At 34.4% G+C, this 26,610-nt stretch overlaps 1 protein-coding gene across 3 annotated transcripts in view; it reads left to right on the plus strand.

Annotated features, from left to right (window-relative positions):
- Nucleotides 1-492: 492 nt before the first annotated feature.
- Nucleotides 493-26,610, plus strand: part of LOC141405192 (uncharacterized) — a 78,194-nt gene continuing 52,076 nt past the window's right edge. For all 3 annotated transcript variants that reach the window (XM_073989269.1, XM_073989267.1, XM_073989268.1), the window contains exon 1: nucleotides 493-1,321. Coding sequence is in view for 2 of the 3 variants with exons in the window: in XM_073989267.1 (XP_073845368.1) it covers nucleotides 1,093-1,321 (229 nt within the window). In the remaining variant the exon portion in view is untranslated. The remainder of the gene's footprint in view (nucleotides 1,322-26,610) is intronic.

Consider the following 26,610-nt stretch of genomic DNA (forward strand, 5'->3'; position numbering starts at 1 on the left):
ATTGTATTGTATAAGCAAAATACCAAAAATCGTCATTTTATGGGTAAAAATCGTCAAATTGTCATTTATCAATTCAATTCATTTTTTTTTCAATTTTGCCAAAGGCCATATTTTTGTTTGGATAGAAATCTTACATGCTAACAGAATGGCTTACTGTACTATTTAAAAAAAAAAAAATCCCGTAGCTACTTCGCTACCTACTCCATATATACATACATATGTATATCGCTGTGGTCATGCCACTAGCAGCAATTGAACAAATTATAATAAAAATAAAATTCAATTTAGTTTGTGCCCCAAAAAATCCCACACAAAAGGGCGATATTTCATTTATCAATTTTTGACCAAAAAATCGTCAAAATGACGATAAATCGTCAAATCTGGCAGCCGTGGTCCAAAAGACTGTTTTGCCAACCCGAGTACACGACAACAAATACTACAGCTACATATTTTTCTGTAGAGTTATGTGTGTTAGGAAAAATTTAAGATCTTAGTTTATTGTGAGACTCGAGTGCTGGTAGACGTGTGTGACGGGTCGGATTCGAGAGAGTAGTGTAACAAAACGAAAAAGAAATAAACAACAAAAACCCCATCCATCCATACATATCTACTTAACAAAAACCCGAAATGAGCATTGTGTTTTAAATAATTTTATTGTTGTTTATTAAAGCCGCTCCGTGCAAACACAAATGATGAAATAAGAAACGCCATTCGTATATCGAGACGTGGTAGACGATGTGATGATGAGAATGTGCATAAAATTAAAACCCGTCGTAATCGTATAATAGAACTTCTTGAAAGCGGGTCAAGCGAGAGTTTGCGTTCAAAAAGGCTAGTATTAGCATTGCAAAGTGGATCGCACACATTTCTTTCCAAAATAGCCAGCCAATTTATATTTAGCTGGGTTGTAGAAGTTTTCACGTGTGTGTTACAAGTGAAGTTTGCTAAAGTTTTGCTAAAGAGTATTAAAAGTGGAAACAGAATACTAACAAAAACAAAAATGTTCATAAATAAGCCTGTATTACACTAGGTTTAATAAATTTAACAAAAACGCCACAATTCGAACTAACTTTAGACGGAAGGGAATTCAAAATGGTTACAAACATGGCAGACAGCGACAATTGCAAGTGCAGCGACAACGAAACCAACAGCAGCAGCAACAATACCAAAAACCCCATAAAAATCAACGATCATACCAAATACAAACAGAGGCATTACGCCTACAAAAAACAACCTACAACGTTCACTTTAAGTCTGATAATCGGTATTTGGTGTTTGTTCAGCAGTGTAACATCGATACCGGGTGCTGCGGTTTATACAAGTAAGTTGAAAAATCAGGTGAGCCCTTGGACGCAGGTGGATCAAATTATCATCAATTCAGCAATATAAACCGGTACTCGTAAAGTTCTCACTGATTTCGTTTTCTCACAAATTGACATTTGTCTCTGGTCTAGATGCGAGGTAAATGACTTTCGAAGTTATTCAATTACATCTATCATATGAGCAATTGAATGCAGTTATCAAACATGTTTGACTAATGAACGACAGCGATCGTTAACTAGCATCTGTTTGTTTACGAACGTTAAATGACCCCTGTATTGCGAGATGTCACGACACGAGTATGTGTGTCACCTAATAGTGTAGAGCATGAACGTATAATTGTCGTGTACGCACGTATTCACATTTTTATGGCCAAAAACAAAAATGTTGCATGTGGACGTTGTCTGTTATTCGAGGTGTTAGCGCCTGAGTTTAATGGTGAACAAAGCTTAAAACACAAACATCAGTAGCAATACATATAACTCGTATAACTTGATTGTCGGCTATGGTACACTGAATACACTGAATGACTGTTACCAGTTTCTTCAATGCGTAATGTGCTAATTGCATTAATGAAGATTTAAATGAAGGCACATTTATATAAGGTACATGAATTACAACAACTAACAAATTTACAAAAACAACATTGTTGTTATTGAAAATTAAATGTCAAAGAAAATATTTAATAATATGGTCGATCTTAAAATTTTCTTAGAAAAAACTTAAATAGGTACATTTTAAAAATCCTCTAAACTAGAACAAATTTGAATCAGACTGTAAAAATAAAGGATTCAGAATTCCCGTAGATTCTTTTTATTGCACGTTTCGGATGAAAAGAAGTATTTTATACTAGCAAATTTCGAAGTTTCACCCTACCCACCCTATTACATTTTGAAAACCAAATTTACAAAGAAGTAAAAAATACAGCTGATTGCCACTTCTACCTTCCATAAATGAACCTTGCTATCGGTCATGGCACAATTACCAAGGTAGTGGTATCGTAAAATTTTGAATATGTTACATATGTCAAAATTTTCTGTATGTTGTTGGGGAATTACAACAAAAATATTTTTTTTTATAAAGGGATTTGACGTTTCATATTCGAATAGCTGTTGTGATACCACTACCTAGGTGTAATTGTGCCATGGGTCGTAGTAAGCATTTCTGAAAATTGTCGAAATCATTGTGCCATGCTATCGGTAATAAAGATCTGTCAAATTTTTTGTTTACGTATTATCCATATTATTAATTCACAATGAATTTGATAGATTGGGCGAAGTCAGATGATCATACCGCTTCACATGTCGATTTTTTCACTTAAAACGTTAGTTAACTTGATGTGAAGACAGAAAGTCACATAATATAGGGACATGCAATTTGTCATCAAACATATTCAAAACTTGACAGCAAACAAAGACATATGGCCTGTTCCCGTACTTTATAAAGTAGTAAAAGTCGTAAAAGTTGTAAATGTCGTAAACGATTTTCATATAAATTTTGTGTACGGGAACGCAAAATGTGTAAAAGTGGTAAAAATTGTAAAAACTTTTTAGTTCTGGAACAGGGCTATAAATACAACAAGATAAGACATTTTTTTTTCATTCTTCAGTGAATGGCTTTTGAATTTAACATAATGTTATATTACGATATGGTGATATAACATTTTTTTCTTTTATACATTTTTACGTATTTAACCGAATTTACCGATCCAATTGACATAGAATTATTCTTGAATAGATCCTTGGATTCATAAATTTCGTTTCTGATACCATTACATCATGGTTTAATAAGAAAGGTTAGCTAAAGTTAATTTTTAATTTAATTTTTTTCTTTCGAATGTTCCTAAAACGTCAACACAATATACACAATCTTTGTATGTGTGTGTGCTGTTTGAATAATATGCCAATCAATTTTAAAAGCAATCGAATTCAATGGTTTTTAAAATAGTTTTTAGAAAATTTGTATGGGAGAAATTTGTCAGCTTTTCATTGAAACAAACATTTTATCATATCCACAACTCGATTATGTGGAGAAACCTTGGCCCTTCATTCATTTTTCGTGTTTTTTATAAAATGCTCAGCATTGGTATTGTAAACAAACCCACTTGTTGCTTTTGTGTTTGATGTTTTAGGAATTCAGGAAAACCAAGTGTTCTATAGATTTTTTCCATTTAAATCTACCTCTTTACTTTTACCATGCATTACATGAAATGTTCCTCCTTGGTTGCGATTTTGAATTAACTGCAACCTGTTAAGGGTAATGTTTTTATACAAAGTTTCGTAAACATTTTTTTGTTGCATGCATTTTGTCTAGTCTTAGTTGTATTTATGTCCTTGCAGCAAAATAAAAAGTATTATGAAAGATTAAACTCAGAGCAGAATTTAAAAACAAAGCACTTGTAGTTTATAAGTGAAATGATAAAAAAATTAAGAGGTAAATTTGTAATTCCCAGAATTAAAATGATAGATGATGGTATTGACAATGTTTTTGCAAAGAAAAAAAAGCCATATTCATAATTCGTTTTCTTACTTCCCTAAAAAGAAATTCTTTGTAAATGAATTTTTCTGGTAATTTTAATTATTAATATTTCTATTAATTTATGTGGAGTTTTACTAATGTTGTGAGTATTTTTGGGTCTCGATGTTTTTTATTAAATATAGGGGAAAGTCTCTGGTTTACGATGAAAAATTCCAGCTGCCACCATCCGCCACCCGGCAAATTATTTCCCTTATAAAATCGTCAAAATTCTGAAAATCGGGAGGTTAACATATATTGAATATTTTTTGCAAGGAGGTATTTTGTTCACTGAGAACTCAAAATGCAAAATTACAGCCAAATCGGTTGGAAAATTTGGATAAAATAGTTCAAAATACCAAAAATCGTAGACCTATATTAATCATTTTTTGCAATGAGATATTTTGTTACTAAAAACTGAAAATACACAATTAAAACGAAATCTGTTGGAAAATTTGGCTAAAATCGCCAAAATATCGAAAATCGGGTGGTACCTTAATATATGGGGACTATACCTAAGCGTGGACCTATACATATTAAACATTTTTTGCAATATTTATTTTTTTCACTCAGAACTCAAAATGCAAAATTTCAAACAAATCGATTGTAGAATTTATCTACTAAATTCGTCAAAATATCAAAAATCGGGCGGTAACTTTATATGGGGTCATATCCAAATGTGGACCTACATCCACGTTTTTTCTATATTCTTGCTTCGGATTGAATGGGTTTTTTTCAAAATCAAAATAATAAAGCCCATGTCTTTCAAGAAATTCTAAATATATTCAGATTTTGGAAAAAAAATATTTTATATACCCACTACGAAAGCTGCTAAAGGGAAATTACTTTGGGCCCCCATCAAACAATGGGGAGGGGTTCGTCGACGAAATATTTTTTTCAGGATAGGGGATCGAAAGTCCATCTAGCCTATGTCTTTTAGGAAATTCTAAATATATTCAATTGACACGTATATAATTATATAAACGTTTAAACAATCCTCATTAACACTGTGCAACATTTTTAAGGTGATCTTGTGCAAACAATTCGAACTGAAGATTTTTTGAAAGTACAGACCCAAACGACAATAAACCCTAGTTGGGTTTTGTTGTGTCAGATCCAGCTCGGACTTTATGGCCCCATCTAAACCTGGTTAAATATTGAGTTTTGAAAGAAATTCAGGGCTATATCTCTGAAACCAATGCGAATCTTCTTCTGACCTCTGAAGCAAATTTGTAGATAAGAACAAGAGTAAAATTTTTGGAGAAATAATGAACTCGAAAAACTACATTTATTGCCTCAAATTTCAAAATATATGCAAATATTCCACAATTTTTATACATTTCACATCGTATCTTCAAAACCGTTAATTTTTTCTGAATATATTCCTTTGCAAAAATATTCCCTGGAATGTAATACACAACTCTTCAGAACATGTTATTGTTGTAAGATGCTTCTATGCCTCTATTTTCAGTACATTTTTCAACGACCATTTAATAAAAATGTCAATAATGTAGTGAAATCCGAAATGCGAGAATAAACTGTTGGTGTGAACTGTGTTTGAAATACGTGTTGTAAAAGATATGATACAAAATACCGCTGAAACAACATGAAGTAAGCATTTTAGAGTTTCAGAATGTTCTAAAGAATTGTTGAGAACATTATTTGGAATATTTTTGCAAAAGTTTACTTGGTTCAACTCCCAATAGTTTAGCCGATACTGACCAGAATATCAGCAATTATGTAAAATTTTCTATATTTTATAGATTTTGATGCCCTAGATGGAGTTTTTCCTATATGGTCTGTTCAAAGGATAAGTTCTACTAGTTCAGGGCTACAATATTGCCTAAGACAACAAGGCCAAATTCCTAATCGTTTCTGAGATAAAGGCCCGATAAATGCAAAAAAGTGTAATTTTAGCCCGGTTTAGATGCGGCCATGAAATACGAACTGGATCTGACAGGACAAAACCCTACTAGGGTTTTTGTAGTCTAAATATGTACTATCAAAAAATGCACACTAGAAGTTGTTTGCATTTTCAGTGTTGCATAGTGTAATATAATAAAATTGTATGCTAAATAAATATTTACAGTTTCCCTTAATTCAGTTAAATATTCTTCACATATTATAACGAATTTAATAGTTTCATTCTTAAATTAAATTTTGTCATTAAATTCCAATTTAAATTTAGCCTCAGCAGTGCTCTGTTAAGTCCTTAACAGAGATCTGTTTATCCCTTAACAGTACACTGTTGTTTATTCGTGTCTTTGCTAAAATTAAATTTTCCATTTTGAAATCCAATTTATCTTCACACACATGAATTATAGAGGAATCTCCTGAAAAATTACTGCTAAACCTCCCTTGATTTTCTTGAAATTGGTCACCGAGTCCTAAATTACTTTTAGAAGATAGAAAATATGCACTTACATTCCAAAAAATCATACACATCCTAATTCATTTGTAAATACATATCTCCTAGAAGCTTCTTTGTACTTTTGGTGTTGGAGTGCACGGAAATGTCGGAAACTTGGTGGCATACTGATTTTCCTGCTTAGGCATTCAAAACTAACTCCATTCCACCAAGTTTGTGATGTACGTCATGTTTTGAAGGTACATCAAGGCGAAACTTGAACTAGATTATTGATTACTAGACAGCGGAATCCTATGCAAATGCATATATGGTTAGGATGGTCGCAGAGAAGATCTAATTAGACAGAAACTCGTTTTACCACAAAATAAAACGAATTAGACCCAGAAATTTTTGATTATTCCAACCATTAGTTTCAGGTCGGGTTTTTTCATGGAGAGCAGAGAACTGGTCTTCCGCTTGGAGAGGTTGTTGTTGTTGTAACAGTGTTTTATTATTATGTTTGTATGTTCGTTCTCCTGTTCAATCTGGCTCTGGGTCAATCTCCAGTTCCAGGAAGTTGGCTACTTCGATGGGATGTAACCACAGATCCACTGGAGTCAGATGAGTAGGCTTGGCGGGGCAGTTGAATAGGTGCTTAGTATCGTGCGGGACCATGCCGCATACTGGGCAGATGTCTTGCACGGTGCGATCGATTCCCGCCCAATAGGAATTTAGGCGACTGCAATATCCTGAGCGTAATTGAGCCAAAACTACTCTGGTTTGTCGTGGCAGCTGACGCTCTTCAGCTGTGATAGATGGGGGATGTGCTCCGATGACCGCATTCACACAATAATTCTTATGGTCTTAGCAACTGTGTCCGTGTGAATGCTGGTCAAACCTGCCTGATATGCCTGTTGATCTAGAGGTTATCTACTATATTGTTGGACCGTCATCTCTAGAGCATGAATATCCTTCTTGATATGCCTGGGTGTATCGGTGGCCAGCAGATGGTGATTGGGATGGCTCTCAGGGTAACACCCGAGCAAGTACTGCAACGATAGCATCTCATTATGTTGTCGTACTGGAAGAATCTTTGCCTCCTCATGTAGATGGTCCACTTTAGATTTGAGGAGGCTTACCACGGACCGACCTATCGCTTTATACGTGGTCAACAAGGTTTCTTTATCTGCACCCCAAGTGCTGCCGGCTAGGGACTTGAAGACCTTGTTCCTACATTTCAGTTTATCGCAGATAGCTGTGGCATGCGCGGACGACGTGAAAGTGGTGTCGAATGTGACCCCTAGAATTTTGGGGCAGTTTGTGGTCGGAATTCTGTTACCATCGACCCTGATATTCAACTCTCTTCTATACTGCGCCGTCCATGTGATGAACAGAGTGGCCGTCGATTTAGTGGCGGATATCTGAATATTCCTCGCGTGGAAAAAGGTTGTAAGATCGGTTAAATAGGAGTTCAGTCTCTCACAGATGTCATCAGGGTAGGTACCTGACGCCAGGTTGGGCCAGATCGCCTTTGATACCTTACAGCCAGGTTCGTTGTTCCAAATCTGACCAGTCTTCTCCCTGTATATTTGTTCATTAAATGACACAAGGGTTCCTCTTTCCATCTTGGATACATCGGTATAAACCTCTATACCGGGTAGAGGTGGGTCCAGGCCTCTCTGTCAGGTATCCGAACTTCAATTTCGTCAAAGTGTAATTGTGGTGATATATGTATAATGACAGATTACCTTCGATCCCACTGATAGTCCAGATCGTCGTAAAATAGCAGCGTGGCCATAGCCGAAGTTGCGCCATGAGCTTATATCTTTGAGTCGGAGAGCACTCTTTGCTGCCAACTCTTGCACCACGAGATTCATCGGATGAAGATCCAGTAATACATTGAGGGCAGCCTGTGGAGTACTTTTCATGGCACCGGTGATTAACAGAGATTCCGCTCTTTGAACGGTATTTATTTTGTGGAGAAGGGATGTCTTACTCAATGCATTCCACCATACCAATGAACCATAAGTAGGAATAGGGCGAACTATGGTCGTAAAACCCAGTGGATGAAATGTGGTTTCAATCCCCAACTCTTGCCAATAGAGTTCTTGCATGAATAAGGGGATATAAGACCTCTCTTGGCACGTTCTTCTACATTCCTTTTCCACGTTAGTTGATGGTCCAGGATAATGCCGAGGTACTTGGCCTCTAGAGAGAGCTTTAGGGTCAATCCATCTAGCGTTGGTAGGGTGAATGGTTTGACTTTTCTCTTGTTCGTAAATAGAACCAGCTCTGTCTTATATGGGTTCAACCTAAGTCCATTGTTGTGTGCCCATCTTGATAAATTGACTAGAGCTCCTTGCATGAGTTCCGATAGCGTTTGTGGGAACTTCCCGCTGATCATTATGACCACGTCGTCAGCATAAGCTATTGTTTTTATGCGTAGTTGGTCAAATTCCTTAAGTATTTCGTTAATCACCAGATGCCACAGCAGTGGAGATAGAACAACACCTTGTGGTGTGCCCCTGGTGACAGACTTCCGAATGGAGGTCTCACCGGCATTTGAATTGATTATCCTGCCGAAACACCTACGTTTGAGAGTGAATTGTGGATGGATTCAAGTTTGACGTTATTAAAGGCGCCTTCTATGTCAAGAAACGCTGCTAACGTATAGTTTGAGCCCATTATATTTCTCTCGATAGAACCAACGACTTCATTTAGTGCAGTCCCCACCGATCTGCCTTTGATGTAGGCGTGTTGGCCAGGACTTATAACACTATTTTCAAGCTTAGACCTTATTCCTAGATCAAGCAATCTTTCTAAAGTTTTCAGTAGAAAGGAAGATAGGCTGATTGGACTTTAGGAAGTGTGTGACTTGATTTTCTCGCTTTGGGGATGTATGTCACCGTGACTTCCTTCCACAGAGCCCTAAAAATGTGATCCAGGTGTGGAATCAACATCTCCAGTGCATTTTGTAGCATTGCAGGGAAGATACCATCTGGACCTCCCGATTTCCGTTATTTTGAAGGTTGCGGCCTCAATATTCCGCCAAAATGGCTGAAATTTGGTATTAAGTCCTCCTTGGGGGTAAACAACTTTCCACCTAAAATTTGTTGGTTTAGGTTCAGGCCTTCATATAGTCCCCATAGAACGATACCTCTCGATTTTCGGTATTTTGAAGGTTGAGGCTATGTTTATACATTTCTCTATTTTATTGACTCTGAAAAGAATTTTAAACAGAAAAATTTTACATACAAACATTTTTGTACCTATTATTGAAATACTTTTTGCATAATTTTGCATATGTCATATGTTTCGATTGCAATTTAATCATATGTTTCGATTGCAAAAATATGCCCAGTCCCAAAATATGACATAAATGGGACCAAAAATAGGGGTTACACAAAATTCTGCTGTCTATTGATTACGTAAATATGCCGATGGTTTGTGATGTGTTACAAGGCCATGAAAAGCTTTAACCTTATAATTTTTTGGAATGTAAGTGCATATTTTTCAAATTAAGGGCGGTTTAGACGTAATTTTTCAAGAGATTCCTCTACCTTCCTTGCCAGAGATTCCTCTACCTTCCTTGCCAGTCCTTAGTTTTGGCTGGCTTATATGTTTCATGAAATCTATTATTTCCATATTTTAGTGACTGTTGCACACGATTTCAACTATATTCGACTATATATTCAAAAATAAGCAAAATTTCCTTTTATTTCTGCCGTTTTTATGATGAAATATAACCAGTTTTCTCTTTTCTATGATAGCGTTTTACCTTAGATATAAATCTTAATAATTTGCTATAAAATATAATAATTTTACAAAGATGCTGTTCGCAATTATATTGCAGAAAAAGTTCGATGATGGCCTGTTTTTGGGCAAAATATTTAACAAAAGCGTGGCACAATTACCAAGGTAGTGGTATCACACCAGCTAATCGAATATGAAATGTCAAATCCCTTTATGAAATAATTATTTTTGTTGTAATTTCCCCAACAATATAAAGAAAATTTTGACATAACATATTCAAAATTTTACAATACCACTATCTGGGTAATTGTGCCATGAACAAAAGTTACAGGGCGAAACCTATAACTTTGCGTGTGCGTTTAAAAAAAATATATATGTATGAATTTCAATGTGAAATACATGTATTTTATTCTTGTTTTTTTTTTTTTTTTTTGAACGCACACAAAAACCGAATATTTTTGATCCATAGACAACAGTAGCTGTGTCTGGTTACCCTAAAATTTGTAACAATTTGTACCAATTGTTGCTGGAAGTCGTCTGTTAACACAAAAAACCAGCAAAAGAGAGCGATTCGAGAGAGACATTTTGACAGTTCTTTCACTGAGAGCTTGCAAATTCTTGCTGGACAAATTTCTTCTAGCAAGCACTTGCAAGCTCTTCTTCTTCTTCCTGAAAACAATCAATCAGCTGTTTTTAGTTTTTTGTTGATTTATGTTTGTGAACATTAAAAACAATTTTATTGTGGAAATAACATATGCTCTGTTCCAGAACCTGCAAGAAGCTACCATTTTTTACTACGATAACATTTTTTCCTTTATGTTATCGAAAAAAGTAGTGAAAATTAGTAGATTCTTGCAGTACTGGAACATACCAATAGTCTAAAGGTAGAGTTACATTAGGCAAATATTTGCTCCAGCGAGATCAAGTAGGTGTTAGTAATACATTGAATTTATGCTCACTTGCTCTCAGTAAGCGCACAATGCCGGTCGCTGGAGCAAATATTTGCCTAATGTGACCTTACCTTAATTATATTGCTTTATGGAGAACAAATTTGTAAAGTGGAAAAATACTTTTTTGTTTCATTTTCTTTTTTATTTTTAATAAAATACAACGTGTTTGCTTCCTTTGTTGGCGGACAAATTGTTCTGTTTTGGCAAGTCAGCTGATTGCTTGCTGGTTTTTGCTGGGAAGGTGTCTGTTTACTTTTTAAAATTTTCTAGCAAAAGAGAATAAAAATCCCTTACTCTCTGAGAAAGTTCTTGCTGGACAATTCTTGCTGGGAAAGTAACCAGACAGACTTACAGCGTGTTTTTATAAAAATGCTTGCCTGTCACACGAACCGTTCGTACTAAAACGTATACGTTCAAAATTTGGTTCTTGTAAAATTTTACGAACCATTCGTTTTTAACTGAAAGCTTTCGTCTATTTTATAAAAGCTTTTATATTTCAGGGTTTCCATGATACTTATTTTGTGAATTTTGCACAGGCATCTGCACGTAAAATGTGTTACTTGATGGCAACCCCGATACACAGATGTCAAACAAAAAATAAGAAAAAATGTAATCAAATTTGTCCAAAAATAATTGTGATAATATGAAGAAACGGATGTACATATACGCGTGTGCTTCTATGGAAATAAATAAAATTGCATTCCCTTCCAGTTTTCGTGTGTTTTGTGCCATTAATTATTCAAATTATTTAATTTTCTTTCAAAACGATGGGTCTTTTCCATTCGTTTATTTTTGACGTATTCGTTCGTCTGATTTTGTTACGAAAACCAAAAAAATTACGAAAATAAAAAGCTTTCATTTGTTTGTCACACGAATACAAACGTCAACCGCTATGAAAACCAAATTGTGTCTTCGTTCATGAAATCGACGAACGAATGGGCAAAAACTTTTTACAAAAACACGCTGTTAGTGTTAACAAACTTTTCTTTGTTATTCCGCTTATAGGGTTGCCATGGATCCATGTTATATAAATAAATTTTTTAATTGCCACAGGGCCAACATTTTTTAGGTATTTGGTTTTTTGGTTATTGGGGAATGGACTCCTAAAATACTGAGGTGAAAATTGAAAACCGAATATATTTCACGCTCACTGTATATAGTTTTGGTTTCATTTGAATCTTCATGATGTTTTTTATGATGCATAAACAATTTTTTGAATTCTGTTTTCTCGAGAAAAATCCGAGAATTGAGAATTGAATTCCGCAGGAATATTCCTAATTGGGCTGATTACGAAGTTGATTCAAAATCGTTTTCTGAAGATATTTCCAGTGGTAGAATTTCAGACAAAGTCAAACAATTTTGTAAAAGTCTAAAATATGTATAAAACTATAATTTTGTAAACAAATTTTCTTAAATTGTATCCTATATGCCGGTTTCTTGCAGCAACAAACATTTTAAAGAAAATTATATCTTAATGCGGTCCTTACACTGTGGGCATACAGGACAGCATTTGTAATAGTATTAGCACATTTTGATATGTGTGTGAAGTTGTACTGGAAAACTTATTTTTAGCAAATACACAAACCATTAACAGGGTGATTCAGAGAAAACATCTTTAACTAAAATTGGAGAAAAAATTTAATCGCAAATTTTAATTTATGGTCATTACTAGTAAAATAACTATAAAGTATAAATAATTCTGAACAAAATTAATGAAGAAGGTATAAATATGTGTTTAATATATATCAGAGAGCTGTATTGAAAAAGACGCTGAACAAAACAGTCCACTGTTCCAAAACTATAAAAGATGGGCGGATGAAACCAGGCTCAAACTAAAGGACTCTTGTATAGCTATCAATCCATATATAGGTTTTATTTAGAAACAATTTCAGAGATCTGTATTTTGCGATTTAAAGGATCTACCTTGGGCCCAGTTATAAAATAGACACTGAACATAACAGTCCACTATGTCAAAACTATAAAAGATGGATGAAACCAGGCTCAAATTAAAGGTCTCTCGGATAGCTATCAGTCCATATATAGGTTTTATTTGAAAACAATTTCAGAGATCTGTACTTTGCGATTTAAGGGATCTACCTTGGGCCCATCTATGAAATACACATTGAACATAAACGCCCATTGTGCCAGAACTATAAAAGATATATGGGGTATTTTTAAACCTCCACTACATTTCGAAAACATTTATTTGATAACGTGCATTACATGTTGTTAATGGTTTTCGTTATTTTTTGTAGGACTACGTGGGTTAATGTTTTATTTATATATCTTGTCTTGTCTTAAATATATCGTCCAACTAATTTTTGCAAAAAACCCGACATTTTTATCACAATTATCAGTATTTTTTTCATAAATTAATACAGAAAAATGTTAGTTTTCTTCGTTCGAAAACAATTACTTGACAAACTGCATATAGGGGATAGGGAGCTAGAGTCTTGCAATTTGCTATGGAAATCAAGGTTGGGAAGTGGTGTTGATTTAAGGAAATATGTTTGGAAATTTGTAATTAGGTGTAAAAAAGTGCTAAATAGTACTAAATTTAGTACAACTGGAATTTGAGTTAACGGATAGAGAATAAACTGGTAAATCCAGCGCTTTGAAATTTGTTATGAGGATCACTGTTGGCATTAGGGATACGCAGTGAAATGCAATAACCGCTTTTTCGATTATTCTGTTTTGGTGAAAAACTTAAAACTCGATTTTCGGTTAGTCGATGATTTGAGAGTGTTCAAAAAGTCGACTTTCGATTATTCGTTAAACGCCGAAAACCGATTATAATCGACCATTTTCTTTGATGCAATCCATGATGTATATACATATGTATAAAAAGTACCGTCGATTTTAGCACACCCAATAGTCAACTACGACTAATAGTCGACCACGATTAATAGTCGACTACGATTAATAATAGACTACGACTAATGGTCGGCTACTAATAATAGTTGACTCTGTCTTTCGAAAGTCGATTAAGAATAATCGAGTATCCGGTTTTCGCATTGTCAATAGTCGACTACGACTCTTAAGCTGTCAGTTTTGAATGACAGCTCTGTTGTTGCTTGCCAGTGTGGCCGTTCATTTTTGTCATTCATCGTGCAACCACTAAATGTTTTGTGGTTGCTGGACGGTTAGAGAGTTATCGATAACTGCGAAATATCGACATTCAAAACTGACAATGTGTACTGCTCTTAAGTCTGGAGTATTCCCCCATTGGCTTAACTTCATCACTTTCCTCTTTGCAGAGAAAAATGTTTACAAAACGCACTGACAGCTTGCAAAATTTACTGATCGCTACCAATATCATGATTTCATCCCGGCGAAGGGAATTATCAATTGGCTTTTCGATAATTGCGAAATATCGACATTCAAAACTGACAATGTGTAACCAGCTTTAAGTGGGGTTCAGACGATCAGTTTTGACTGACAGCTTTTGGTCAAATATCGATTGCTTCAGTTTTGTTGTGCTGTTCGTAGCGGCCAAACAGTCATTCAAGTTGGATGACAAACCAACAGTCAAGTTGAAAAATTACTGTGTTCACATAGCTATAAAATCATATAAATAACAACTTTTATTAATAAATATGGATGACAAAAAGATTGGATGTGCATTTTTGATCATTTCGCTTTTAGAGGAAGAAAATAAAGTGACAAGAAGAAGAAAATGGGTAAAAAAAATGGATAGCCTCCCGAAAACAATATTCACATGTGAATATTTTAAAAGAAATTTGAGATTCGGAGCCAAACGCTGTCCACTCCAGCTCCAGAAAATTCAGATTGCTTTATTTTTTTCAATTCCCTTCTGTACGATGAGCGGATTACGTTTATTTTCTTCTTGACGTCGTCAATAGAACAATCCTTCTTGTATTTCTTCAGAACATTTAGTAGTTCTCCATATGCTTTTGTTTTAATGTCGCGCATCATATATTCTGGACTGGTTATGTCCCAGAGGCATCTTTGCATTTCGTAGCAACATAAAAATTCCTTTAAAAATTCATTTTCGTTGTCCATGTTTGTCGTTTTGTTTGCAATTTTTTGCTTGGCCGATATTAAAATGAAGGAAAAGATTTTTATCTGCTATTTTTATCTCTTATTTGTAATAATAATCAATCAAATTAATAAAAACACACGACTTTTTTAACTTTTATTTGATATTTACTCTGCTAATTTATTCCTTGACTGACGTTGTTTCGTTCACACGGTCAAACAAACAAACAACCAACAGCTGACTGTCCAACATCCACAAAAAATTTTGTGGTTGCCTGATGACTGACAAAAATGAACGACCACACTGGCAAGCAACCGATTATTTGAGCAAAGCTGTCAGTCAAAACTGATCGTCTGAACCCCACTTTAGAAATTTTACGGCTAATAATCGATTAACCGAAATCGATTTTACGTATCCCATTTATCGATATTTCCGAAAAATCGACAGCCAAAACTGATCGTGTGTACACCGCTTTACGGTTTGTTAATTACGAACCTGAACAGGAAATAATGATCTAAAATTATGGAATTTTGAGCTTGAAGGACCGTTCCTAGAATGATTATATGAGGAAAAGTCAAAATTTTTTAGTTTCCATGAAGCCAAGGTTGGCACTATTATAATACGCGAACTATTGTAGTTTACCAGTAACTATGACTATTGCTGGATTAATTTAGATGTTTTTGTACAAAGCTCAAAAATTTAGCAAAAAAAAATTAATTTACGTGGCGTTAATTTACGACCGCGTAAAGGAAAAAACATAGGTAAAAACACGTTGAAGCTAAACAGGTTTTTTACATTGATATTCGATTTCTTATTAAACCATTCAAATGACGGGCATCTGTCCAAAGTAAAAGTAGGAGAATACAAAATGAAGATTACACTTCTAATGTATCACTTTTCAAAATTTCCACTGCATCCACCTTTTATGGATGCTGACATTTTGAAGCCGGTTTTCAAGTGTTTTTTGTATTTTTTATGTAACTGGGACGCGCATTCGGATATTTCGAAAAACCAATTATAGGATTGAAGAACTCGCGATTTCGCATAATCTGATATGTATATTGAGTATGTAGCCCACACAGCAGCAGAGTAATCTACTGCCAAAGGCCAACATTTAGTGCGATATTTTTTCTAAAAAACCTATTTTTTGGGTACAGTATTTACAATATCGTTTTGAGTGTGCTGGTACCCCGCGATATTTTAGTTTTTCGACGATACGGATCATATGAATCACAGATCGTAAAAATCCATCTACTAGAACGGCGGAAATGGCTACTGCAAAAATTGAAAAATTTGCGAAAAATGTTTTTCAAAATATTGCTGACTAATTCGAGTTTTATGTGGATCGTTTCCATTTCAATGAAGAAAGTGAATCATCACTCGCGTTTGTGCGAAAACAGCGGTTTGAAAAATTTAGTGGCATGGGAGCTGTATCCGATTTATCCAAAAAATACTGTCTGATGCTACATCCACGCTTCTTGGTGGATTTTATTGAAATATGTTTAGATCGATGTATTTTTTCACGGTTGATAGTGAAATCGGATGCGCATAATAAGTGTATGCACTTTGTGCAAAATATAAGCGTTATATAGTTTGTTGAACACTAAACTGCAGACGATGCTACATCTTAGCGGCCAAAGTAAATCCTGGCAAATGTGTACAAATTAAAAGAGAAGAATTCGCTGTAGTGGTAAACCGCATTTACACGCATTTCAAAATGAACATTACCCGATACAATTTTATTTCAAGATTATACCCCATTTAAAGGAACCCTACATTTATTTGAAAGATGTCCATATCTTCTGCTAGATGTTAGCGTGTTTTCGAGAAGTGATTAGAATAAAAAATGTGATTTATTGCGTGAAATTTAACTAAAATAGAAGAAAAACTCTGACCTATTTTTCTTACATTTTGTTCAACTAACACAAAAAATAAATTTTAATAAACATTTTCTCTTACAAAAATTTTATAAATTTCCTCAATATATTTTTTGTTTTTTGCTAAACGGATTTGTATAGTTTTGGTTTCATTTGAATCTTCGCGATGTTTAGATTACGTACATATTTTTTATATATTTTTCAGATGCATAAACAGCTTGAATTTTATTAGAATAAGTTGTAAACTACCAATTGTTTTGAATGCTTTCCTAATTTCCGCGAAAATTTAAAACTTTTTCACTAAAGTTATGGGACCTCAGTAAACATATAGTATGTAGGGAGCCCCTAATTAAGAGAGTTTCTCAATATAATGATTAGAGTCTTTTAAAGATTTTTTTCTTTTTATCAGAACTGAAACCGCCATAACTGTTGCGCGCAACAACCAAAATTAGTATCTCGTACCGATTTAAGAATGGGATTTCTTTCCCAATCTATGTACCAAAAATCTTTCAAGGAGCTTAAAAAAAAATTTTTAATTTTTATTTTTAAAATTTTGCCTATTAGGCGAAGGTCATTTTTTATTAATTTTTTTTTTTTAATTAATTTCTCGTTAGAGACGAGCTTACTGACCAAGATGCTTTTTGAAAAAGGAAAGCCGACGATACGAACCCACACAATCACCACTGTGTGACATGCATGTTTCGCCTTTGGTTTAGGAAGGCTCCTCAGACACATCGACTGTGGGGCGGCTTCGCTATCCTCTAACTTATTTCCTCTTTCAAATGCAAGTTGTTTTTTTACAAAGTTGATTTTTTTGTTCAAATCTTTGTATGGCTTTCATGACAAACGCTTAGCGTAGCCTTTGAAAGTTATGAGTTTGGTTCTGAACACTAACACGCCGTGACAACACTTTTTTCCATGTGTTTTTCAAGGACGTGGGTTCGAACCCCAGCCTGGCTCAAGCTGATTTTTATTTTTAATAGGCAAAATTTTCAAATAAAAATAAAAATCAGCTTGAGCCAGGCTGGGGTTCGAACCCACGTCCTTGAAAAACACATGGAAAAAAGTGTTGTCACGGCGTGTTAGTGTTCAGAACCAAACTCATAACTTTCAAAGGCTACGCTAAGCGTTTGTCATGAAAGCCATACAAAGATTTGAACAAAAAATTCAACTTTGTAAAAAAACAACTTGCATTTGAAAGAGGAAATAAGTTAGAGGATAGCGAAGCCGCCCCACAGTCGATGTGTCTGAGGAGCCTTCCTAAACCAAAGGCGAAACATGCATGTCACACAGTGGTGATTGTGTGGGTTCGTATCGTCGGCTTTCCTTTTTCAAAAAATTTTTAATTTTTTTTTATGATTGTTTAAGTCTGGAGTTTCCCCCATTGGCTTAACTTCATCACTTTCCTCTTTGCAGAGAAAAATGTTTACAAAACGCACTGACAGCTTGCAAAATTTACTGATCGCTACCAATATCATGATTTCATCCCGGCGAAGGAAATTATCAATTGGCTTTTCAGTTTTTGAAATGATGATTTTTTAGTGAAAACCTGAACTCTTTAAGCATCGAGTATTCTCATGTTAATGAGAATGATGCTCACTTTTCGGCTTTCCCAAAAAAAAAAAACACCAGAACAAAATATTTTTTTATGGAAAACTAAAAAATTTTGTCTTTTCTTCATATATTCTAGAAAATGAGATCTTAGTTAAATTGTTGTTGTTTACTGTATCCTTAATTTTTGGCCGGTTCGGTATATGTGAACCAGAATGTGAGAAAAAAGAATAATGGCCTGTTTCTCTAAGACGATTCGAATTCAAATTCGTTCGAATTACTATCAAACTCCTGTTGTTAAAGGAAATGTTTGTTTGATTGAAAATAAAAACAATTCAAATATTTTTCAAAAAACAGACGTTTGGTAATAGTTCGAACGAATTTGTATTCGAATTGTCTTAGTAATCGAATATTTTTAAAAGTTTTTGTTTTTACTATTTTCGCCTTTAAGTCTTTGCTACATTATTGTGGTTGATTGTTTACTTGAATTTTGATCGGTTTGATATCTGTAGACCGAAATCCGAGAAAAAATTATAACGGAAATTTTACCTCGACGTTTTTCACCTTTAAGACGAGAGCGCCATACAACCCTAAAAGATAAAAAAGCCACAGGGCCAGATGAAATACCCTCTGAAGTCTTAAAACTAATAGATTCCAGCAATAAGGAACTCCTCATCACGACACTGGAAAATATCCAGAAGATTGGCTCAAATCTACTTTTATAGCCATTTCCAAGAAAAACAATGCAAAACGATGTTGTGAATTCAGATTAATAAGTTGAATGAGTCACGTACTGAAAGTATTCTTAAAAATAATTCATCAACGAATATATAGCATGCTATGGGAAAAACCCAGTTTGGGTTTAAGGAAGGGATGGGTACCCGAGAAGCTCTATTCTGTTTACAAATCTTAGTCCAGAAATGCAGAGATGCCCAAAAGATGTTTAACCATGATAAATTAATGGACATTTTGAAATCTATCGGAGTACAAGGAAAAGAAATACGATGTATTAAAAATTTGTATTGGAACTAAAAAGCATGAATCGACGTCAATGGTGAACAAAGTGAAGAAATTATTATCTCAAAAGATGTTAGACAGGGATGCATACTGTCCCCATTACTATTCAATGTGTACTCGGAAAAATATTTCAAGAAACGCTAGATGGAGAAAATATTGGAATAAAAATAAATGGACATATTGCGAATAATATAAGATATGCAGACGACACCACACTACTGGCTGAGAGCATATCAGGTCTACAGAAACTTATAGAAAAATTGGCACTCACAAGTGAAAATTATGTGTTAAAAATTAATATGAAAAAAACTAAATACATGATCGTAAGCAGAAAAAACGACCATCGCAACGTGAAGCTTACTATAAAGGAAACCGAAATCGAAAGGGTACATACATTTAAATATCTGGGAGTACTAATAAATGACCTTTGGGACAACTCAAAAGAAATTAACAGCCGAATAGCGAGAGATGCCTTTTTTGAACACAAAAAAGTATTAACAAGTCACGACATTAATGTGACAACAAAAATAAGATTTATCAAGTGCTATGTTTGGTCAGTCCTCTTATATGCTTCCGAAGTCTGGACACTTAAAATGTCCGATGAAAGAAAATTGGCAGCTTTTGAAATGTGGACATTCCGACGAGTTCTGAAAATACCCTGGACTTCAAAAATATCAAATGACGAAGTTCTTAGAAGGATGAATGTGAACCTACCTTGGACACATACTTAGAAATAACAAATACAAGATTCTACAAACAATCCTTAAAGCAAAAAATCGACGGAAAGCGCGGAAGAGGTAGAAAAAAAAAACAACCTGGCTCAAAAATATCCAAACATGGACTGGCTATAATGATGAATACACTATTTAACAAGCCGCTAAGAACAAGGAGCTGAACATCACTGTGTAACAACAAATAATTATAAATATATAGTTAGTATCATATACGTATCATTGAAATATTATTGTATGATCACCAATATCCGAATAACGGAGTAGTAAATAAAGAGCTACAACTTTGCGTCCACGAGTGAATCCAAATTCTTAGCGGTTTAAAAGATATGAGCCTGACAAAATGATTCCTTTTGACATCAAGAAAGTTGAAGTGATAGAGAAAAACGCCGGGATACGTGCTTTCTTATTTTTGGGCTTCTATCACACTGCGGTGTCAGAATGTGGTTAATAAATCACGACCCAAAAAATTACACACAATGTTATGAAAGTTCGAGCTTAAAATGTATGAAATGTTTCTACATGTATTACCATAGGCATTAGGAGAACTTCTTCTTCTTTATTTGCTTATTCGATTTTCGAATATTAGCGATCATACAATTACATAGTTTCTATTTTCATTAAATGTTATTTATGATTTGACTAAAGAGTTCTCTATTTCGTGCTGTGTGGATAAGGTGGTCTGCGTTATGATATCCGGTCCATTGCTGTATGTTCTTGAGCCAGGTTGTTTCTTTTCTACCTCTGGAATTTCTACCTTCTATATTTGCTAGGAGAATTAATTGGAGTTGTTTATATTTGGGATTCCTCATAATGTGTCCTAGGTATGCACTCTTTTGCTTTTTAATATGCGTTGTAAGTTCTCGGGTGCGGTTCATTCTTCTGAGAACCTCTTCGTTCGATATGTGAGCTGTCCAGGGTATTTTTAGTATTCTTCTGTAAACCCATATCTCAAATGCCTCCAGTCTTTTAATGTCTACAGCTTTAATGGTCCAAATTTCAACTGCATATAGCAATACTGACCAAATATAATTTTTAACGAATCTTGTCTTCGTTTCAATGTTTATGTTATGGCTTGTTAACACTTTTTTATATTTGGAAAACGCGTCCTTTGCCATCTCTATTCTGCATTTAATTTCTTTGCTGTTGTCCCATTCCTCATTAATTAGAACGCCTAAGTATTTAAAACATTTTACTCTTTCAATAGTAGAGTTATGTATTTTTAATGATGTGTCCGTGTGCGAATTCTTTCTACTAATCACCATGAACTTAGTCTTTTGGATATTAATTTTTAGCCCATATTTTTCGCTATATTCAGTGAGTCTGTTCATAAGACTTTGTAGTCCCGACATAGTATCAGCCAGAATAGTGGTGTCGTCGGCGTATCGGATGTTGTTCATATATTTATTTCTGATTTTTATACCTTCTTGAATATTTAAAAATGCTTCTTGAAATATTTTTTCAGAGTATATATTGAATAGTAGTGGAGATAAGACACATCCTTGTCGAACTCCTTTGGATATCATTATTTCTTCTGTTGTATCTCCGTTGACATCAATTTGGGCAGTTTGATGCCAGTATAAACTTTTTATGCATCTTATTTCTTTGTCTTCTATTCCAATAGACTTGATTATTTCGATCAGCTTATCGTGTTGTACCGTGTCAAAGGCTTTTTCGTAGTCGATGAAGCATATGAATACGTCCTTCTGAACTTCCCGACATTTTTGTATAAGAACTTGGATACAAAACAAAGCTTCTCGTGTGCCTTTTCCTTCCTTAAATCCGAATTGTGTATCTCCCATTGATTTCTCGCATTTTTCATATATCCTATTATGAATTATTTTAAGGAATATCTTTAATGTATGACTCATAAGGCTTATGAGTCTATAGTCACTGCATCGTTTGGCATGGCTCTTCTTCGGTATTGCTATAAAAGTGGACTTCAGCCAGTCTTGTGGAAATTGTCCTGTGTCATATATATGGTTGAAAAGTTTGGTAAATAGTTGTAGATTGTTTCCATCAATGAGTTTTAATATTTCTGAAGGTATCTCGTCAGGCCCAGTTGCTTTTTTGTCCCTCAAAGATTTAATGGCCCATTCTACTTCAGAATCCGTTATGCTCGTTCCAGACAATATTTGCGTGGATTGATTTTCGTAGCATGATCTTTTATCATCTGTAAAGAGCTTTTGTATATAGTCTTTCCAAATTGTTTTTTTCTCGCTAATTTCAGTCACTATTTCATTGCTCTCATTGTATAGTACAGCAGAAGTTGTTTTACGATATACACCAGCAGCTTCCTTTAATTTCTTGTGTAGGTTGTAATCATCGTGTAGGTTTCTCAATCTTTCTATTTCTTCGCACTGATTATTCAAATAAGCGGTTTTTGCAGCTCGTATGGCTGTTTGAATTTCTCTGTTGAGCTCCCAATACAGTTCGTAATTTGAATTTTTGTATTTTCGGCGTTCATCGATGAGGTGTAGAATTTCATCCGTCATCCAGTCCTTATTCTTTGGTTTTGTGTAGTTTCCCAGATCATGTTGAGATATGGTGTTTATGGTCGTTTTAACTCTTTCCCATATATTTTCAACCTCATCAGCATTAATTGTGTTCAGTTGCAAATTTAAGTTATGCGTTATATTACTTTTAATGAGGGGATTTGCAAGTTTTCCAATATCAAGTTTTTTACGATGTGTTTTTTTGGATTTAGATATAATCTTTGTGCACATATTTGCCATAAGAAGATTATGATCAGAAGGAACATCTGCTCCTGGATATGTCGAGGCCTTCGTTATAGACGTAAAGTGGCGCGCATCTATGAGAATGAAATCAATTTGGTTTCTAATTGTGTTTCCTGTTCTATCTTGTGGCGATTTCCACGTGTACAGTCGTCTGGGGGGTAGGCAGAAATATGTGTTTGCTACTTTCATTCGGTGTTCTTGGCAGAATTCTATTAGTCTGTCACCTCTTTCATTTCTTTCTATCTAGGAGAACAAGTTGGGTTAAAACTATAAAATTTTAGATAAGGTCCTGGATTTGGAAAAATTGTATTCATTATAGTGCCATTGGCTTTATGTGAACGCGAAGGCGTTTTCTAAGTCGCTTACTGAAATCAAGTAGTCAAACGTGAAGAATCTTTTTCACAAAATTATTTTAGTAAGTAAATTTGGAAACGTAGACATTAGAGTTATAACTTTTTTGCAATTAGTGTAAATATCAAAATAATCATGTAGAGCATGGAAAAATATTAAGAAATGCGTTATCTCGTTTCTCATGTCGCCGAAAAAGTTCCCGCAGCTACTGCATCCATGTTTTCCCTTGCAAGTATTTCTTGCATGTTTTCCATTATGATAACAAATGGTTAAGCTATTTCTTATTCAAATTTAATATAATCTTCAGTATCGGACCAATATCTAATGCATAATTTTGGCCAATTTGCGATAATTAACCTTTTTTTTAATTTATATAACCCATACACTCCACATCAGTAGAATAGAACACCTAAATTTTTGTTATTGTTAACTTATTTATCCCAAAGCGAATGAATCTGCCATTTTAATCTTGTGGGGATTTAAAGCCTGTGATGTTCCGTATCAAACACAGAAAAAATTATGTTTCTAGCTCTTCGCGAAATGATTTTCTGATCAATTTTCCGATAGTACTATAAAAAATAGGCATTTATTTTTGCTCATCAGGATAGAACAGTCATTTTATTTTCGCCAATTTTTTATAAGAAATGTTGACGTTTTTCATAATTATTTTGAAAATGTTTCATCTTATCAGCATCCGAAGCACTCGATTTTATCCATCGAGGTTGTCTGTGTCAAATTCTATCTTATTGTGAAAAAATATGACATAACTGCGCGACTCCTGTTGATATTCCGAGATGTTTTAAATATCTGTCAATTTAAACACTTTAACGCTGTTATTTCGGTGTCCGCGGAATAATTTATAGGTTTTCTTTGGTGAAAAATGATTAGAAAGCCTTGCTTAATCGACTGAAAGAAAATTCGGCGTTAATATCTCAAAAATTCGCGAAAATAAAATGACTGTTCTATCCTGATGACCATAAATAAATGCCTACATATTTTTCATAGTACTATTGGAAAATTGATCAGAAAATCATTTCGCGAAGAGTTAGAAACATAATTTTTTCTGTGTTTGATACGAAACATCATAGACTTTAAATCCCCACAAGATTAAAATGGCAGATTCATTCGCTTTGGGATAAATAAGCTAACAATAACAAAAATTTAGGTGTTCTATTCTACTGACTTGGAGTGTATGTAAATATTTGTTAAAAAAAATAAAACCAGAACTTTTCCAATAGAAAATTTTTCAATGTCTTTTAGAAATCGTTGTCGTTGCGGGAACTTTTTAAATCGTATCGAACTAAAAGACGCGAATACAAGGAGTACTCAAATGAAATGAAATATCAATTAACAACTTTTTTATACTAGGGATAGGTTAGTCGACTTTCAATTACTCGATTAATCGAATTTTTGCAGTCAAAAGTCAAAAAATCGTAGTCCTCTTTTGTCTGGAGGTAAAATCGCATAGTCGATTTTCGAGTTTGGCCATAGATTATTGACATGGCGGTTTTAAACTTTTGGCGGTTTTACAGTTTCAAAAGAAAACTCGGAAATGGACGAATCGTCGATTATGATCGATTTTCTTCGGTTGTGAAAAAGTCGAAAGTCGAGTTTTAAGACAATTGAAATAATCGACAGACCGAAAAAATAGCATTTTTAGTTTTTAACCAAAATCGAAAAGTCGAAAAATCGATTATTGCTTTCCATTGTCTATCCCTATTTCATACTTCACCATTTCCATATCAAATATTGTTTATTTCCCTTTCCGCGTACGCTAGTGTACATACAGTGAGTTACAGTCAAAAGTATGCACTTGAGTTTCCTTAATTAACACTGCGATTGCTAAGAGTTAATTAATGAAAATAATTTTTTGAAATTTTGCCTGTTAAGGCGAAGATCATTTTTTATGATTTTTATTAATTTTCTCGTTTAGAGTTTAGCTTGATGATCGGAAATTGTTTGCAAGTGAAAAAGGAAAGCCGAGGACTCGAACCCACACAGTCATCAAATTACGTGACCTGGTTTCGCTGTTAGTTGAGCAGCTCTTCAGACGTATCGACTGTGGAATGGCTTCTCTGTCCTAGAACTATTCGTTTTTCAAATGCAAACAAACGCGTTTGTCATGAAGAGATATGTATGTACATTTCAACGGCCAAATATCCGTTAATGTATAAAAACACATTTGCATTTGAAAAAAAACGAAAAGTTCTAGGACAGAGAAGCCATTCCACAGTCGATACGTCTGAAGAGCTGCTCAACTAACAGCGAAACCAGGTCATGTAATTTGGTGACTGTGTGGGTTCGAGTCCTTGGCTTTCCTTTTTCAATTGCAAAAAATGTCCGATCATCAAGCTTAACTCTAAACGTGGCTGGTGCGCACGACAACTCTCGAACCGAATGGCGTGGGCTCCACACTTTGCATATCGTAATATTTCTTTGATTATTAAATGAAATTCGAAGGTGGTGCTATCGGTCCACTCCTTCCATTACCTCCCCCACAAAAGATCGAAAATATTCGAAAATATTCGCGATATCTATCGAGAGGAATGACTCCCAAAATAAGACTCACTTCCAAAATAGACTATGTCGACCCATTCCTTGAGGTACCTCACCCGCAAAACTTTTGAGCTTTGCCGATTTGAAAGTTCATACGCCCAAAATTCTTAAAATCCCCTAAAACATAACAAAGTGTTTTATAACACAGGCTGATGGTATATCTCTGTCGGCAAGCTGAAATATGAATTTTCCCCATTCTTCTAGCAAGGCAATTTTCAGGGTTGGTATACTTGAGATGTTGCATTAAATTTTTTGGAATAGTTATTTAGCCACAATAAAGTTTTTTCATCGATTTTACCATAAATTGCGGCCTTTAGAGAATTTTTGTGAAAATGCACCTTTGGCCTCATACAAATTACTATTAAAAAAAAATTCCTCTTTGATCTGGAGATATAGCATTGGAATCGAATCCAAAAATGTAGATTGTGTATGCGAATATCTATAGAACGGTTACAGATAAAGTATACAAATTTGGAATATGTGACGTAATTTGGAGATTTGGACATAGCTCCAATATATACTTAGACCTATATCCAATCTGACAAAAATTTATGTAAGAGTATATGAAATGCATGAATGTGGCCTACGTAGGAGTACCTATAGTCGGAAAGGATTTAGGAGGAGTATTACCACTTGTAACATACAAAAATACCATATCATAAGCTCCATACACAGCACTGAATGTCGAGAGAACGCCTTCATAACTCCTATATTTATGCATTAAAATTTTTAAAAATGGTAATATTTAAAGTTAATCTAATTATAGTCATTCGATATAAAAATAGAAATAAAATTGTTTTTCCCAATTTCTTGTGAAATTTATAAAATATACCGCATATTCTGAATTAGGGATACGCAGTGAAATGCAATTATCGGTTTTTCGATTATACGGTTTTCGTGAAAAA

Source organism: Musca autumnalis, unplaced genomic scaffold (genome assembly GCF_047663935.1).
Source record: "Musca autumnalis isolate F117 unplaced genomic scaffold, ASM4766393v1 scaffold_5, whole genome shotgun sequence".
Taxonomy (NCBI): Eukaryota; Metazoa; Arthropoda; class Insecta; order Diptera; family Muscidae; genus Musca; species Musca autumnalis.